At 41.8% G+C, this 19,086-nt stretch overlaps 1 protein-coding gene and 1 long non-coding RNA gene across 10 annotated transcripts in view; one reads left to right on the forward strand and one right to left on the reverse strand.

Annotated features, from left to right (window-relative positions):
* The window catches only part of dab1a (DAB adaptor protein 1a), a 202,849-nt gene that overhangs the window by 158,856 nt on the left and 24,907 nt on the right, over positions 1-19,086 (forward strand). For all 9 annotated transcript variants that reach the window (XM_038716428.1, XM_038716427.1, XM_038716429.1 and 6 more), the window contains 2 exons: positions 11,687-11,826; positions 13,827-13,925. In XM_038716428.1, coding sequence (XP_038572356.1) covers positions 11,687-11,826; positions 13,827-13,925 — 239 coding nt within the window. The remainder of the gene's footprint in view (positions 1-11,686; positions 11,827-13,826; positions 13,926-19,086) is intronic.
* Positions 12,596-15,983, reverse strand: LOC119901028. Its single transcript, XR_005444140.1, has 4 exons — positions 15,887-15,983; positions 15,511-15,750; positions 13,744-13,848; positions 12,596-13,005 (listed from the first exon to the last, which is right to left on the reverse strand). It is a non-coding gene; the product is annotated as an uncharacterized LOC119901028 (long non-coding RNA).

Below are 19,086 nucleotides of genomic sequence, written 5' to 3' on the forward strand. Positions count from 1 at the left end.
GGTCTATGAGTACAGTTTATTGGTGAGCTCAGGGGTCATTCTTCTAAGATAACTATTTTCACTACCAGAAGGTTTTATTGAATTACCATGACTAGATTGAGATAACATTTGACCTTTAGTATTTACATTACCTGAGCTAAATAACTGCCGCTTTCTGCTTCCTGTGACAATGCATTAGTCTGTCTTATTGGTCATGCTTAAATCTTGAAGTGTCATAGTCTTTATTAATCCTCAATAAATCCAGAGAGATTACATCTCTCCAACTCTCTGATTTTCTCTCTCCACCCCCCCGCCTCCTTCCTCCCCCAGTTGTGTACCTGCAAAGCATAATTATTCCATGAAGACCAACCTTTTAGGCTTATGAGTAGCAATGCCTTTACAATTTACAATTTAATTGTATTTATTGAGTTCATGGTTAAAGGTGGGTTGTACTGTACTTGACTGTACAGTTTCTAATTTTTTGTCCTTAACACTCACTTCCAGTACATGAGGGTGGCAGATTTAGAGAAACACATTTCAGTATAATGCAGTCCAATACCACACCATCACTGACCTCGGTGCTAAAAGATGTAATTGACACTTCTATGACAAAAACTGTCATACAAGTAGATTTTATGGCAGAACTGGTGTACTGGATTGCCTTCACAAGACGTTCGGGGCTGTTCGTGTCTGTGTATTGCAACTTTGAAGTTACTCATAGAGATACAGCTCCAGTAACATGCCTAGAGTGGCTGTTTGTTAGTTAGCATAACTGTTAGTTTTTTAAAAGAAAACTCATTTTGATATTCTTCATTATCAATAAAACATAGAGCTGACAGTCTGCCAGCGCAAACACACGTTTTATTTAGAACAGCAAGCCAATCTGACATGTGTGAAGAGCGCAACAGCTGCGCACAGTTTTGTCTCCACTTAAAACTTTCACATCTCAGCGCCCACCTTGCTAATGAAGTACGACGAACCATAGACGCCTTACTGTTGGGATCTTTGAATCGCATTTCCCACTTTCACTGTGCAAGCAAATCATTCTGGCATTACCACGTAGGATTTCAGCAACTCTGCATTTGTCAAATGTGGTGTAATTAATATAATTACAGATAACACTTAAACTGTTACAGCATGCTTAATGAATGTATGCTCTGCTTTTGCTTCACCCTCCTGAGGAATCTCAACGCAAAACTGGGTACAAAGATTGGTCTGTTAAGCTGGAAGAGAGACAGTTTTGTTTTACAGTACTCTAATTTAGTACAGTTGTATAACACAAAAAAACCCAAGTTGTCTGCAGTATTTATTCACAGTTGATGCAGCGTGAAGTTCAGTTTCTACGCTGGCTCCATTCTGACAAAACTAAACAATGAGTGTGAATAAAGATACAGCTCAAAATAGTGAAACTGCTGGTTTTTTGCATTTCTTTGTGAAGCTGGCATGATGCCCAATTGTTGTTACAATATTTACAGACATTTTCAGGGTGGTGAATGAATATCTGTGGCTAGCCAAATGTTAGCTGGTAAGCTTTTCTTCCCAAGCAGCCGCTTTGGCAGGTAACCAGCAATCACTTGGATGTCATTCATTTCTAAGACCCTACTTACATAAGCATACTTAGCAACACTGACTTTTGTATTGTTGGGTTTATCGCCCAATTTGGCCAACAGATGATGCTGGGTTTTTTTTCCTTTTCTATTTGCAGTATCGTATTTATATCATCATTAAATGTTATAAATGTAAAACATTCACATAAGTGTGTCTGTCTTTCATGATGTTACTCAGAATGTGATTACAAGTAATAATAACTTCCACTGCTGTCAACACACGCAGACAACTGTCATCACAACTCTGAAAAGTCACGACTCTCCCACAATGGCATTTGGATGAGGATGTGTGGGAGGGTGTTTCTACAGTGTAGCTGGCAGCCAACAGCATGAAAAGAGTGGTTAAGGGTTATAGCTGTGCAGCTGTTAGCCTTTGTGTGTGTGTGGATGTGTGCGTGTGTGCGTGTGTGTGTGTGTGTGTGTGTGTGTGTGTGTGTGTTTGCTCGTCTCTGGTGTGCGATTAGCAAACACATTATCTACTTCGTGTGGATATTATGCACACATCCAGTCTATCTGGCACAATCACCGCAGCCATTTACTCTGATATCTTTCCCTGGGGAATCTTAGAGCACAAACAATGGTATTTTGAGTGTGTGTGTGTGTGTGTGGTGCATGTGTTTGTGTGTGCCTTCTATGAGAGGTAATCAGATCTGTTCCCTCCAATCAGACAGAGATTGAATTGAATTGGCTGTCTGCTGTTGTGGTTGTCAGTGAAAGCCAATAGTGGATATGGGGGGATAGAAGACAAAAATGACACTCTCACTAGCAGATAGTGGCACACACTTTCCAAAGGTGGCTTTCCCATCACTAAAACTATATTTAGAGATAACTGCCTCTTCTCTGCCCTCTCTTGTTATCTGCTGCCCTTCATTCCCATCATTTTATTTCTGGAAAATTTGTGACCTGTCCAACCAGTCAGTGCTTGCCCATCAATTTATCCATCGACCATTTTCAGCACTATGATAACTTTGGTGAGATGTGTTCAATGCATTTCCCAGACAGGCATCTCATTCCACACACCCACATCTTCTTTCTATGCAGCAGCTCCAATGACACACTCTTTTGCCCTGAATGTTAAAAAAGCTTTCAAATGTGACCACACCGAATAAGCATTCAAAACGCCTGACTCAGAGAGAAAAATATATTTCAGTGAAAGCCTTTTATTTGCTTTCCTGAATCTTGGACTGTGTGTGTGTCTGTGTGTGCCTGGGGTAGCTTGTGTATTCTGTGATCCTCTCAGTATGTTCAGCTTAGTCCTCTCCTCCACACTAGTTGGTGTGGCTTTGCCCACCGCATCACTAACCACAGTCTCCATAGCAACAGTTTGCTCCCTGCTCATAATTTGCACAAAAGGAAAAACGTCCCGATGTCACACACAGGCCCTAATAGAGGCCAATACTCTCACCCTGCTGTGCTGGTTGAAGGACTGTGCATTGAAAGGACATTTCTCATATGTTGGATGTTTACAGGCTGTTGTATTTCAGTTCACAACACACAAACAGAGCTGTCTGTACAGTGCTTATCTAAGAAACATCAGTGCTAATACTAGAAAAATATGTTTTCTTTTTTATATGTCTTAGGCAAAGAATATTAAGAAAAATGTAACACCAAAAGGTGATTTATAACTGAAGAAGTATTGAAGAATAAAAAAATTAGCATCTAATCTGACCAATCTTGGTAAGATGTTAAACTGTTCCAGGTGCTACGACAAGCTCATTAGTCTGCAAAATTATGTCAGCAGTCCATATTTCCTTCAGTTGATATTAGTGTGCTACACAAGATACTGTATATATGTGTATATAAAGACCTTTAACTCATTACATACCCCTAACTCTTTTCCTATATTTCCTGTCAGTTGCTAAGCTATAACTATCTAATAAAAAGGCCAAAGCCCCCCAAAAGGATTTTATATACATTTCTCACTTTCTGCTCCCTTTCTTTGTGATTTTCTATATAATAAAAACTTCTGGACATGTAATTTACAAAGCAGATCTGTGTGCTGTTAACAGAAACAAAAACTAGCAATTTAATTTCAGTTGGACCCAAAGGAGGAGGAGGAGGAGGATGATGATGATGATGATAGTGTCTACACAGGGAGGAGATAAGAGAAAGTTAGAGACATAGAGAGACACTAAGCAGATGGCAGAGCTTCCGTTTCCTTATCATGCTGTATGATGTTCTCCAGTCCTCCTTTGCTCCATCCCTCTTTTCCAAGACCCCAGCTGAGTGAATGAATGGTAGGGGGTTCACAATGCAAGATGAGACACAGAAAGAAAGAAAGGGGAAGGATAGCAACTTCAAGTGGTTCCATATTTTGGCAGGGATGACAGACATGAGAGAAGGCTTTGTTCTGGCACACTCGCCTTGGCATGAAAGGAGGACTGCTGTGTTTTAAGGAGTTACCTGTGTTTCCTAATGCTTTGAAAGAAGGGCCTCTAGTGTTTTCAGTGACACACACACACACACACACACACACACACACACCTCCTGTTCTCACAGATGGTGGGATTTAGGAAACAAATAGTTTTGACACTTTTCAGTCAGATGTGTCTTTTAGTGTTTATATTGTGTGTGTGTGTGTGTGTGTGTGTGTGTGTGTGTGTGTGTGTATTCAGGTAACAGATGAATGACAATGACACTCTGATGAGAGGAAGTATTTGGTGGAAGCTCATGCAGGGCTTAGAGAACTACTTGATCTTCTTTTGCAGCTCTATATGAACATCCTTGCTAAAGTGTGTGTGTGTGTGTGTGTGTGAGAGAGAGAGTGGCGGCTCAGGGGCGACCAACAGAGCAGTCCACATGGGGAACCGCTTCAGCGTTGCATGACAGGATGCTAGCGGCATGTTTACACAGCCCACTCTCTGATGCCCTGTCAGAACCCAGAAAACACACCAATGCACACACAAACAAAACACATGCGCGCACACACACACACACACTGCACACATGCATGCATATGCACACATATTAAGCACATAGACACAGTTACAGGCCATGTTCCCCTTCGTTAGTGCGACCAATTACCTTGTAATTAAAGCAGAGCTATTGCTGGCTTGTTATTAAATGGGGAGAACATGGAAATGAAAGGGCGATGAGGTGATTAGATCGCCTTATTCCCCTGTAGAAAACGCTGTGTTCATGTTGTGAACGTTTGTGTGTGTTGGATGCAATTCATTTTCTCAGATGAAAACAGACGGCCACTGCCATCCCCATCATCAAAGTTCCATTTAGATTTTGGTCTTAATCAACAAGGCGTTGTACATACAGTAACTACGGTTTCATTTTGCTAACTTCAGCTGAGTGCTTTTTCCAGATTACACAGTGTACATCTTGTTATGGTGAAAGCAATAAACAAAACCCAGAACACACGGGCTCTGAAAACAACTTTGCCTCTGAGAAAGCAATAGTGCTGAAAAGTATACAGGCACAGAGCAAGGAGCAGTGCTGTTTTGCTCTTTGTGCCGTATTATAAGCTTCAAGCATTTCCTAAAATTCTACTTCTCTGCGTACCAGAAAGTGAGCAATAAAATCAACTCTTGCCATGATAGTCGTGTGCACAATCCTCAGCGGGCTCGTGGCTGGGTACAAAGATATATGCAGTAAAAAATAACGAGCACAAAACTCATCCAGGCCCATGGTGTGTGTGCATATCTAAGACAGTTTTACAGCTCCATACAGCAAAATATGTGTCTGTGTGCATCTCAGTATGTTTAAGCTTTACTAACAGATAACACACCAATACTTTTAGTGCACCAGCAATTAATTCCACTAGATTTACATACATCAGTAGAAGCATGTTATCTATAACAGACATTGTCACTTGTCTGAAGATTAAGCACATCTGTGAAGTTTTTGTTTTTTTCCTGCATTTTAAGTCACAGATCAAGGATCTAAAAATGCTAAAGAGCTCAGTCAAATAGTCATGTGTAAGACCCAAGATGTCTGTTCTGGTCTTTTTTTCTCTTAACAATTTAATGTTTAATGTAAAAAAAAAAATCCCACCGATAATGTTCATTCTGAATTAATGTCAGCAAGATTACTTTTAGCTTTAAAGATGAATACGTTTAACATAAATAAATAGCACGTGCTTTCAAATGCTATAAAAAAATAACTTAATGAAAAAAGTCTCCTTAAAGGTCTTCGCCAACTCCCACCATACACATGTCAAATTTTCTATCTCTGCCAAAGTGACCTTCACACAGTGTGTGTGTGTGTGCTTGTGTTTGTGGGAGGGGGGGTGATAATGGGAAGTGCGTTGCATCTGTCCCTGACGTATTTTTCAGCTCTAATGACTTTCTGCCACAGAGGATAGCTGGATGCCTCAGGACACACGTGCATGCACACAGTTTCACGGACAGACAGCTCAGGTCTCTGACTGTGCCCCTGTCATCCAGGTCGGAGCAGCGGGTGCCCGGGGAGATGGCGCTGGGGAACGGGGGAAATAAATAGAGGAGGAGAGAGAAGGAATGTTGGGATAAGAGGGGAAGAAGTCAAGTCTTACTTTACTTAGTTCAACTCTAAAGCCTCCTTTTATGATGTTGGGTCACTGTCTAGTGGTGAGCCACAGTTTTCTTCTAGCGTAGATTCCAACTTACCACAACGCAGTACATGAATACATCGTAGTGTAAACTCCACATATTTTAGCAAACTGATTGTGCTCAAAAGAAGCATCATCATTTAGTAAACACAACAGTAGTCATGTTGCAATGAAGACAGAAAAATGCATATCAGCAATTCCAGAGCACTGATGAGTGGCAACGGCACTTTCTCATCTCAGTTTACACCAGGCATTTCACTTCAGCAACTATAGCTATGTTTGTGTAAAATGTGCATATGCGTATACTCAGTCAAGTGTGAGCTTTTGTGTGCCAAATCAATTGGCCAGAGTTAAGCATGGAGCTGAGGGGGGAAACTGTTGTTTTCTTGGCACATGCTGTTTTTGGGTTTAAAAGAGTCTGTGTGAGAGCAGGTATGAGTGAGTGCTTCATCTGAACAAGTCTCTGATAGGTAAAGAAAGCACAAAAACACACACACACATTCAGCAGCAGGGTTTAGGAGCAGGATTAATTGGAGAGTAACTGATGTGTTCCCTCATGTGCTGTTGAGTGTTTGTTGGGAACCATCCCAGCTGTAGTTAAGAGCCTCTGGGTGCTTCTTCATCAGGAGTAAAAAAAAAAAAAGCTACACACTTTACTAGCCACTGCAAACAATATAGGCTTGCTGAAAATAAATAGTGGCATCCGCGTTTGTGCCACCAACATCACTTCAGAGGAATATCAGGTGTTCGTCAGAAACGAAGAACAGAAAGATGGCACCAACGTTTTGTCACAAATCACAAGTCAAAGCAAAGTCCACCTTTCTTTCTTGTACATTTCTCTCTTTTGTACTCAGTGGCCTCACACTAACGGCCTAAGTCTCTAATTTCTAATGAAATGAATGAACTAGACTGTTATGCGTTGTTGGCCTGACACTGACAACCCTTTACCCTTGGCTTCAATCTTCAGCCTCGATGATCACCATGATTTTGAATAGAGAAAAACGGCGCCATTGAAGATCACCCCGAATCTGAGCGATACTCAGTGGTTTTGGATCATCCGTCTGAAAACCTGTTGTTGTTTCCATATCTTAGATTTTATGCTATCATACACAATGTTATAATACACAGTGTTATCATTACTAATGTAAATGATGACCAGGCTAAAAAAATATGACCCAAATTGTAATAAACATGTGCAGTGTCTACCAATTTTGCAGAAAGTGGAGAGAGAAAAAGACAAAAAGGAGAAAAAGAAATCTGATTTCAATATGTATGTAATATAAATGTGACCTGACCAAAGGAGGGTAAAAGGGGAACTAGTTGGGAGAGAGTGATGGAGGGGTACACAGGAGGTTACAGTTGCCAGGGGCGAAGCTAGGGGCATCCCTGAAGGGCTAGATGTACTGTACCAGCAGTCACCTGTAATCTATCACCTGTGGAAGACTGTGTGTGTGTGTGTGTGTGTGTGTGTGTGTGAAAGAGAGCAAGAGAAGAGAGTCAGGGGGATCTGGCTGTCATAACGCTCTAATCCTGAGTGACATTTATCCAATGGAGGCCTTGCTCATTCATCCATCCATCACGTTCTAGTCCTCCTTTCCATCCTTTCCTCTCCGCTTTATGTCCTTTCCTTGCTCTCTGCTTGTTGCTTCAGACAGACAGTCCCTCCCTGCATACCAAGTACACACACACACACATATACTGTATACGGTATTAGTAATTGCTTCACGGTAGCTGAGGAAGCTGAATTCCAGATATTACGACTGGTATCCTCTGTAGTGTATGGTGTGGTTTTATGAGTTGGGCTGTGCAGATGTGAGTAGATGTTTGTGAATGTGTGTTAATGAAACAATATGTGTGTGTGTTCACCTGTGGAGCTCTTATGACTGATGTACCATAAGATTCTTTCATTAGTGTTGGTATGGTAGGTGGTGTGTTTGGTTGTATTTTCTGTGCAAGTAGTGCAAGACTTGAAGCTTGTATGTGTGTGAGCGTGAGCTAGTGTGTGTGTGTGTGTGTGTGTGTGTGTGTGTGTGTGAGTGTGTGTGTGAGTGTGTGCGCCACGAGCAGCCATGACAGATGAAACGGAAGATTCTTTCATTAGTTGTGTTTGAAGCTCAGCGGGGTCACAGCAATAGCAGACATTTAATTACAGCGGACTGAATGCTTCCCCTGCTGACACACAGAGGCAAACACACACATGCACACACTCACAGGGAGGTCTTTCATGGAACATGCTCCCAAAAGGTAATAATATAAACCACTCAGCAGGAGAAGTAACCCTGGACCCCTCTACCTTTTTCTCTTCTTCTTCCCCTCTTGGCCTTTCTCAACTTCTCCCTCTCTCTGTGTTTCTCTCCCTCGGTGTTCTAAGTATAGCAGCAGTAATAGTGATGGATGCAGATGGAGGGAGCAGGTCTTAAATGTCAAACCCAAATGAAAACCGCTGTTCCGGGGAAACAAAAGCGGCTGGACACATCCAGGGTTATTTAACACTCACACATTTAGGTAATATACACTCCCAGGTGAACAAAATGTATCACAGCAAACATTCAAATCCAAGTTTTTGGTTTTACAATTAAATGAGTGTAGCTTTTCCCTTCGTACAATAAAAAGTATTTGATCTAAACATTTTTTAAACACTGAGATGCAATCTCATCAGAATCTAAGTAATACAAGTTGTTTGTTTCTATTGGAAAAAGACTTCAAGCTAGTAAACATGAATGTAAACAGTGTTTAAACACTATTTAAATGATAAAAAAATCGACTTTGCAAATGTGTTTAGAAGAAGTAAATGCACTGTTTGTTAGAGATGATGATACACACAATGAGTAAAGCTGATTTCAGATGATGATAGCACAGCACAGGTATACGCCATCAAGAAGTGTGCAAGGAAGCTAGGCTAACTTTAGCATTGGATTTAGTGAGGTCCGTAAACTATAAGCCTATTCACAAATGTGGTAGCCCCATCTGATCTGCCATGCATTACTTTTCTTGGCGAGATGGTTGGATGTTTAGTTTGGGGGAGTCTGAAACAGAGTTTTTCTTCCACCACTCTTTCACCTCCCCTGCCTGCATGTGTTGCTTCTGACCACTATGTCACATATAGCTGGTGTCTTTTGCACTTTGCACTTTTAAAGTTTAGTTGCATCCATCGCCACACCATGGCTTGCGCTTTCGCCTAGTTGGGTGAATTCAATGTGGAAGTCCGTTAAACCTGCATTCTATTGAACGGCCAGCAGGGGGCAACTCTTCTGGTTGCAAAAAGAAGTCTGGTTATTAGAAATAATGGTAAAATGACCGTACTTCTCACCTGATTTATTACCTTAGTAAACACTTTAACACTTTCATAATAAGTTTATGGTCTCAATCGGTGGTTTCATGTCTTCTATAATACAACATGATGGTCATTTAGTAAATTATGGTCCCATTTAGAGGAAAATAGACCATAAAGCAGAGTATGTTTCAGGGTGGGATTATCTGTGAGTTTTTACCATGGCGACCTCTCAATCAGGCTAGAGTGAGTGACTCGTACCTACGGCACTGTGTAAATTTAACCAGCGCCGTTGAAAAAGCTTATTAGGAGTTGGCTGTTCACTTTCTCTGGTGAGCACATTTAGTTTTAAGCCTGTTGTTCGCTAGCCACAATTATCAACCCTGTTAAAATGATTTTCCTTGTTTGTTTTCACAAGCAGTCAAAAGAGACTTAAAGCTGTGTCCTGACAGGCAGCTCATATTTGGATGTGAAAGATCTTGTCTTGTGTTTTAACACAGCAACAGTAGCATGTTTCATGTTATTTACGCAGAGGGAAGAGATGGTGGGTTGAGGCAGGGGTTCATCATAGCTGCTGACTGTTGTTTATATGTGTATTCGCCCATGTGCACATTTGACGGGACTGTTTCAAGTTTAATGAAGGCAATATTTAAATGTCTTCAAACGTCTCTGCGTTGAACAGAAAAATCCTCCGGTGGTTTAATCATTTACTCTCATCTCAGCCCAACTGAGACTTGACACAATAGAGGAACCTGTTCTCTCTTACTCTCTCCAAAATAAGGACAGATGTTCGTCAGCTCTTTTGTCTCTGAAGACTCTGAGGCAGACAGTCGTGATTTACTCCAAGTAGGACTGTGACTGAGTGGTGTGCCTTGTCAGTGATTCAGAGGAATGAGCTCATCCACCCAATATGTGTGTGTGTTTCTGTATCTTTTTTATCAATGGAGTGTGCCCATCTTTCCTTCATATTCAGACAAAGTAATTTCCACAAACATAATCTCCAGCAGCCTAAAACTTTTAAAACCTGCTATTTGAGGCTGTCCTAGTGCAAGGTTATTATCGCAAGGGCTAACCCAACACAAGTATCCTGTGATTTCTCTGATAATGGAGCCTTTTATAACCTTAAATGTCCTTGACCATTGTTTAACCTCTAGAACCCCTCCTATATATGGTTGAAATCAGGTAATGCAAATGAAGCATTTAAAAATGACCACGTTTGTGTGTGGGCCAGCAGACAAAGCCGAGGGAGGTGGGAGATTAGTGTTGGACAAAGATGATTCAATAGAGCCATATAACACGATGCTCTCGCCTGTGGTTAAAAGGCTTCTACTATATGCTGTAGGGACTCAGAGTGAATAGAGGGAATGTGAAAGAACAAGGAGAGGAGGAGTGGGACCTCTCCATCACTCCGACTATGACCTTCCAAGAGTCACGCTGTTATAGAGTACAGAACTAATGCCTCAATATATTATCTGAATTTGCTGCATTATCATTATGCCTCTCCCTCTCACTATCATTCTTGCAGTCTTTCACACACTCAGAAACACAACGCAGAGACGCACACACACACACACACACACACACACACACACACACACACACATATATATACAATATTTGATGATGAGATAGAGAAACAGAATGGGAGAAAGATAGATAGCACTGCACAAAGTGAGTTTAGCCTTATGAGCAGCTTTTCTCTCTCTCTCTCTCTCTCTCTCTCTCTCTCTCTCTCTCTCTCTCTGCTCTGTATTGTGTGCGACAAGGAGCGTTGTAGTCACTTCAGGAGATAACATATAGACTTCCTGGACAAGAGCAAGGTCAACACACGCGCGCCATCGCCGACACTCACTAATGCATGTGCACAATGGCGACAATCTTGCACACAATTGAGGGTGAGGAGAGAGGGAGGACCGAGGGACACAGGGGGATGAGAGCAAAATGTCATGCTATTATTTTGCAGAGAAGAGAGGAGATGTCACAGTTGTAACTCTAATCCCGCCAAACTGCATTGATTCATGTGTCTGAGTATATTGACCGGTGCCATTCATATGATAGCACGGTTCAGTGCCTGCCTCCAGTCTGACTTAATCACATAACAAGGTGTTGCTAACATCAGTAGCTTTGACCTGTACCATGGTTGTTTTTCTTTTTGTAGGATTACTGTTGAAGTTTTTTATGGTCTGTGTGATTGATGATCCTGAGGTAATGGCACTGGTCTGAGGTAGATGGAGGTCCTTGACTGGAAGATGTACTGTAGACTTCAGAGTTTGCATTTGTGTGTGTGTGCAGGGCAGGATCGCAGCGAGGCGGCTCTCATCAGGCGTTTTAAGGGCGATGGCGTCCGCTACAAGGCCAAGCTCATCGGCCTGGACGAGGTCACTGCCGCCCGTGGAGACAAACTCTGCCAGGACTCAATGATGAAGCTCAAGGTAAGGACAGTCTCTCTCTTCTTTTCTTTTCTCTCTGTTGATGCATCTTAGGTTTAGAATTTAGTTGCTCTGACATGCATCTTTGCGTGTTAGTAGGTAGAAATGACTGAATGAATTTGGATTCCTTTAACAACCAGAAATCCTGTGGACATGATCGCCCTTAGCCGCAGTAAGTTTCATGGCTCACAAAAGCCACTGAACCTCAATAACTAACACAGTTGTCTGTCTGTAAATAGTTCTTCAAGTTCATGCATATTCTAAAGTTCAATTAAATATCCATGTTTTGTAAGTCATAGAATAACTGCGCCTGTGTGTGTGTGTGTGTGTGTGTGTGTGTGTGTGTGTAAGCGCAATCATGTATGGTTGCAATTTTTCTATGCAAATTACCAGAGGAGAAGGGTGGAAGGAGATGGATAAAAAATGAGGACATTATCCTTTATAGGCGGGGCGATGATCAGTGCAGGAGGAAGTGAGGAGGTTAGCCATATGGATGAGAGGGGAATCGGGGTGAATGTCTCATTTGCAAGGACAGGAACAATTAGAGGGAGAGGTAGACAGATGGGGCAGTTAGTAGAGGAGAGAAGGCATAATGGAGGGGGATAGTTTGGATGATAGGTGAAAGAGAGATGGGAGTGGAGAAATAGGCCATTTATTTATTCATTTATAAATAGAGGCCTAATGAACAAGCTGCTTTAGTGGAATATTTTACTGTAGCGTGCATATGGAAAACTCATGTCTAAATAATGTTACACTAGAAAATGTTCAAAAACAGTCAAAACTTTACACAAAGCCTAGATATTGATTTTTTTTCCCTCCATAGATGTACGCTGAAAGAGTTTGAAAACAGTCAGTATGTAGAGTGCTTTATTCATTATTAATCGCCTTTTAACACATGGGATCCACATACTGCAGGAGGTATTTAAATTGGGAAAATTACATTTTCCGTTTTGTTTGTGTAGTGAAAACTCCATCCAGCCGAGGCGCAGAAGGGTGAGGAGAGGATAGACAGCTCATTGATCAAACAGCTTCCCTCCTCTTCATTTATTCAGACAGGAAATCCATCAACTCTTTTTCTCTGATCTCTCCACCTCTTCTTTCATACTGCTCCTCCCTCTCCCTGCCCGACTCCCTCAATTCTCTGATCTCGCCCCTCTCTTTTCTTCTCCTTTTGTGACTCACCTATGCAAATGGAGGTGGGGTGAACGTAAAGGGGAATTAGATACACTTATAGTGGTATAAATAATCAGCATGTCACATTCGGTGAAGTCAAGCTGTTATGTTGTCATGAATTGTTGCAATTAAACTTGCCTTGTCTGCTTTTGCCCGCCTTCTATTAAGGATTTCTACATTTCCCACAATGCCTTTCAACAGCCTAAGATATGACATTATGGTTTTGTATTTGGCTGAACAGAGCAAACATAGCTTGGTACTGGCCATGTGATATTTGGGGATATTTGTTTTTTTGACTTAAATAATAACTATAATAATTTTAATGTTTGTTACAATTAAAAAGTTGTGTACTTAATGTACTTAAGGAAGGGTCATTTTTCAAAATTATTTTGTACATTTTTAACCAGTGTTCTCAAAATGTTCTTTCTCTGCCATTGTTCACAAATATATTCTTTAATGCACTGTAGTCCTGTGTGTTTGGTTTACCAGATATTGGTGTGAATAATAAATATTTTTCAGATATTCATGTTTTTGTCCACGTTATGGTGGTTAATATTCATCACAAGCATGCATCAAAAGACTATGGACTAGTGATGCTGCAGGATCTCACCTCTTCTGTGATTAATTTCTCTATTCATGATTTTTTAGAGCGATTTTATATTGACAAGTAAAAGAAAATTCATAATCCAACAAGAAAAGAATCCTTCTGAGAGAAGGTGCCCAAAGAGAGGCTCTTTATGGACTCACCTTCCCATTACACTGCATGTGCGTTTCTGTCCTGCTTCTAACGTGGTTGTTTGCTCCATGTGTGTCTGTCTTTCTGTCCGCAGGGAATAGCTGCAGCAGCACGGTCTAAAGGAGAACACAAACAGAAGGTGTTTCTGACCATTTCCTTTGGAGGGATCAAGATCTTTGATGAGAAGTCAGGGGTAAGTTCAGAAGCAAATGTGTTTGTGTGTGTGTGCCTGTTTGCTCGTGTGTGTGTCTCTGTTAATGAGGCATCTCCATGAGAGAGAGGGACCCCTGGGGAAATCAAGAGGCCCTAATTGAAACCCTGAGAACAAGGCCTCGGTAGATGAGAGAACATGGCTATCCCATTGTTTGCCGCTACGCAAACAACCACAGCACTGGTTCTTTATTATGCTCCAGGATTATGCATTTTCCATCTTACATGGCTGCTTTTCTGGTTGATCTACTGAATCTAGGCAGACTTTGCTCTCCAACTGCTTTAATTTTTTTTTTTTAAATTGTCTCTGTTGGATTTTGATTCCCTCTGTTCCTTCTTACTCTCGGTTGAGATCATAGAATCACCTAAATTACCCAAGTAACCCCCCCACCCACCAAAAAAAAAAATTCTTCACTACACTGATGCGGAGACCCAGCAGTAATATTGACATCTGAGATATTTACGACAATAGGACCGGTCATAGATAGAGGACCCTCTATGGACAGAATAACTGCGAATTCAGTTGTTAAATGCGGGTTGCAGCACGAGTAGGCACAGTTCAAGCGAAAGTATCCTGCAGAGCGTATTGATTTCTTTTAGAATTTCTTCCTCAAGGATCCTCTGACAGCTACTGTCCAGGTTCGATTCCCCAACTGGCCACACCTGTCACAGCATCCTTGAGCAAGAAATATAACGTGTACATTCCTCAAGATACTTAGCGCTCTGGTTGGAGGACACCCTCACTAAACAGGCCATTTCACTGTCATTTGTGTTAATAATGGAAAATTAATGTCCCATTAAATCGCATAAACTTAAGTTATAAGGTGCTTGGCTCGGTTTGCTCACTGTAGCACACTAAGGTCATCTGTGCATGTTGGATTTTTTGATTTGGCAGCTGGAGTAAAACATTAACGGCTGCTCTTGTGTATGTTGTGCAAATGTGCAGTGTTAGCTCTGCTCTGTCTGGCTGTCAGTGGATCTGATTGTGAATGTAGTCTGGTTTAGACACAATATGACGCTTGCTGCTCCGCACCTGGCTTTAGTGGGTGACGTGTTAAGTCTGAGATTTACACCTCGACAGGAGCTGGATGTCACTGACACTGTATGTTTGTGTGTGTGTGTGAGCACCCAGCAGTAATTCAACAGTGCGGGGTATTAGACAGGCAGGACACAGTACCTAGTGGCCTCCCGAATGACGGCCATATTGCATGCAGCCAAACTCATCCCTCACCGGTTTAATCCTTCATCCCTCTTTTTATAACCCTCATTTCTCTTTGTCTCATTCCCCTTCCTGATGTTTCAAACTCCCTACACTGAAAGATCGAGAGGGATAAAGAGAAAGAACCAGAGATAGATAAAGAGGTAGAGAGTCAAAGGGGAGAAGGTGAGAGGATTCAAAGATGTGAAAAAGACAGATGATGGGAGGGAGGGACAAAGACAGACTGAAACAGAGTTAGAGGGATAGGTAGAGAATCAGTGAGCATATGTCAAAGTAAAGCTCTCTTCAGGGAGACCTTGTCCTCTGTCTCCGCACATTAATATTAACTATAGAGATATGCTGTCCTTACTATCAGTCCTTCAACCACTTCTAATGGCTAGGGAGGGAAGGAGACAGAGAGAGAGAGACAGAGAGAGAGACAGAGAGAGAGAGAATGGTTCGGCTGAGGTTCAGGGATCTTGACAGTCTCGTTCCCCTTCTGTGCATCAGTCAGCCAGATGGGCGGATGGAAGTATGGGTGAGCGAATGGATGGATGGCCCCTCTCTTGGAGGAGGGAAGGAAGGTCGTGCAGGATGGAGAGAGGTGGTGCTTGAGATGGAGGAGAAGAAGAGGGGAGGCATTAATCTAACAGAGGGCAGGCTAGCATGTCTCTCTCTGCCAGCCTCTCTCTCAAGACACACACACACACACACATGAATACTGCACTGAGACACAGGCGCCCTACCCTCTTCAACCCTTTTTGTCAGTCTCGTCAGGGCCGATGCACCACGTCAGGTCAAGAACTCACAAGAGTGAAGGGCTCAGCTAGTCGGCCTGCTGCTGCATGAGAGAATGAAATCAGAAAGATCAAATTAGTTCAGTTCAGCCAACAGAAAGGACAATATAACAGCAAAACTTGATGGAAAGCTATTTAGAAAACACCCTGGAGGAAAGTATTCATGTGGAGGCTAGACAGAGATGCAGCAAGGCAATCAAGACAGAGAAGGGTACAGCGAGAAACACAGGTATTTACTTCCAGATCCTTCAATGCATTCACTTTGGATCCTATCAGATGTATTATAACTTTATGTTGACTAACAAAGACCATCCCACTTATGACAATAATTTGAAGGAGGGCACAGAGGAATGAAAGGTCGAGATTGGAGGGTGAGATGAACTGAGGGTCAAGCTTGAGGGCATGAACCGTGGGTCGAATGGGAATTGATAAGTGTGTAGACCAGGACGTGTCATGGCGGGGGAGTTCTCAGTTAAGCAGAGAAGAAGGTGAGGAAGCAGACAAAGGGGTTCGTTTGGGGTGGGAGATTTACACACTATATATCTATATAGGAAGACACAGGAAATTAGGTGAGAATGAAGCGACATTGTAAACATCCTGTACACCGCGTGCCCTCAGATTGTGATTGTGACAATATTACTAAATCCTGATTGGTGGATGGGGGTATGCGAGATTATTTTTTTCCAGCTGTACCCTGCCAACTTAAAAACCAGTAAAAAAAGCACAAAAAAGCTGATTGAGAACATTTTTAGGGCCTTTGAAATTCCAGTATGTGTATGTTGTATATGTGTCTTCACTCTTTCTGTCACTTCCTCACCTCAGTGTAGGGCTGTCCCCGACTAAGGATTTACATAGTCGAATCAGAATCGTCAAGTCCTGCCTATAGTCGACTGATAGTTTAATCGTGTGTTTTTCTGCGCGGCAGTTAGCTCCGCTATAATCTTGAGAAGCTGCAGAGCTGCAGTCTCTTTTCATTCAACTTACACTGTAAATTTCCAGCTAAACTGAGGCTTTTTGAAGACCCTTTTCTCTCTCTCGCCTGTCAATCAACGGTCTTGTGCAGACTTTTACGTGCATTACTGCTGCCGACAACTGCATGCACGTCACGGTTCCCCGCGGGTCTATTTCAAGTAGCCGGCTATTTAAAAACGATAAAATATTCTTTAAGTGGTTCATCAACGGTGATAAATTAACCCGAAAATCCCGCGAGGTGCGGACAACTCGACACAACACCGTGAAGCTGAGGTCTCTTCAGCAAGCGTTCCTCTTCTGCCACTGCACACATACACGCTACGCGTACACATGCGCACTGACGACCCAGGGTTAGGGTTACAATTTTGGATTTATTCACGCACTTCAAAAACATTTATTGAAAGTTTTATCCTTTTTACATATTTAGTTACAGCATTAAACGTTGAAATGTATATTGTTATAGTCTGCATATTAACTTATTGGGAGAAAACTGGTAGTTCTATGTAAAATCAGACGTTGAGCCCCCCCATATCGCCAAAATGGCATGATCCTTGTTTCACTGCGATGATTCAACTGTGAGATCAGTCGAATCAGGCTCCGCCCATCGAAGCATGAATCTTCGACTATTCGGGGTCAGCCCTACCTCAGTGTCAGACTGTTGATATCCAACATTATTTATGGGTACAGTACATTATGTGCATGTGTATTTGCATCAGTTACTGAGAGTTTCTTAAGTGCTACCTCTTGCAAGTATTTAATTAAACCTCAAAGCTAACTGCTAATCTCAGTCCTGTCCTACTGGCTGGAGACTGGACAGCATCTGATGATGTCTCCTCCTCCAGGAGGGAGATGTGAGGAGGAGAGAGAGAGAGAGAGAGAGAAACTGTATCCTGCTGCTGCTCCTCCTCCCCACTCCCACCCTAACAGGGGACATCTTGGTTCAGTGGCCAGCAACTGCTGAAGGGCATGCTGCCCACAGTCCCACAGAGACACTGTGTGTGTGTGTGTGTGTGTGTGTGTGTGTGTGTGTGTGTGTGTGTGTGTGTGTGTGTGTGTAAAATTGTGAGAGGACTGGTACTGCATATCAACAGTGCTGGAGAGGAGAGAAGAGAGAGTACACAGTCAGTATTGACGTTTTGATACACCCACCTGTTTTTGCAAACAATCCACTTCCCCAGAGAATATATGTATTTAAGCAACTTTTGAGCGGCATCTCATAGATGTTGCTGCCAGACATGTCGGCTCCAGCGACGGCCATGCCCCAGAGACTTCATTTCACTGTTCTGTCCAAACTTTACCAAGGATGATGCAACAAAAAACATTCTGAATGTTTTAGCAACACAAACAGCAGTCACTGATTTGCTGGTAAATATGTCTCATACATAAGAGATCTAACAATATTTGCAAATAACAACTAGGTACAACTGGTGTTTACAGTATAGAGTGGTGGGAAAACCACAGCAAAAGTCTGAGTCTGAGTCCGAGTTTAATTAAGAAGAACAAGGTTATTGTACTTATTATGTCTTTAAACTGGACTATTGAAGAGTGTTGCTTGAGTGCTGCTATGGAAATCCAAGATTGCGAATATTTAGTCATTTCATCAAATTGATTTTAATATTGATTTAAAAATTTTTCAGTGCATGTTTGTTATGAGGTGGTGAGAAATCTTACACTTAGCAAATATGATTATTGCTGTGATGTACTATTATAATGACACATTTCACTTACATTTTACTTTTATGGTTTGTTGTTTGTGTGTCTTTGAGTAGTTTATAAATGTAGATGTTACAGCGGTTTGGGTCACAGAAAAGGTTTGGGAACCCCTGCTCTAAGTAGTACATTGTCTGCCAATTTGAAAAGTGAAAAGTCCATTTCCCATTCAGTTTCATCATTAATCTCACAGGGTTATCCTTAGAGTACACTGAAAATAATTTATCAGTGCAGTTTCTGTTCTGATTTTTATTTTGACAGCAATGATGCTTTCATAATTTTATTTTTTTTTAAGGTCGAATAGAGGCCAGGGTAAACTGCTGGCATAAACAGCCAATAGCACCAGTACCACAATTCCTCTATACAGCACGCATGAAAGACCAGGCGCATCCATTCGTGGTAACAGTCTACCTGTTTTACCTGTTTTATTATTTCTAAACAATATTGTCACTAGACTGTTCCAGAAA

The sequence above is a fragment of the Micropterus salmoides genome, unplaced genomic scaffold (assembly GCF_014851395.1).
Source record: "Micropterus salmoides isolate LMB-PRFRI ecotype aquatic unplaced genomic scaffold, ASM1485139v1 Ms_hic_scaffold_13, whole genome shotgun sequence".
In the NCBI taxonomy this organism is placed as follows: domain Eukaryota; kingdom Metazoa; phylum Chordata; class Actinopteri; order Centrarchiformes; family Centrarchidae; genus Micropterus; species Micropterus salmoides.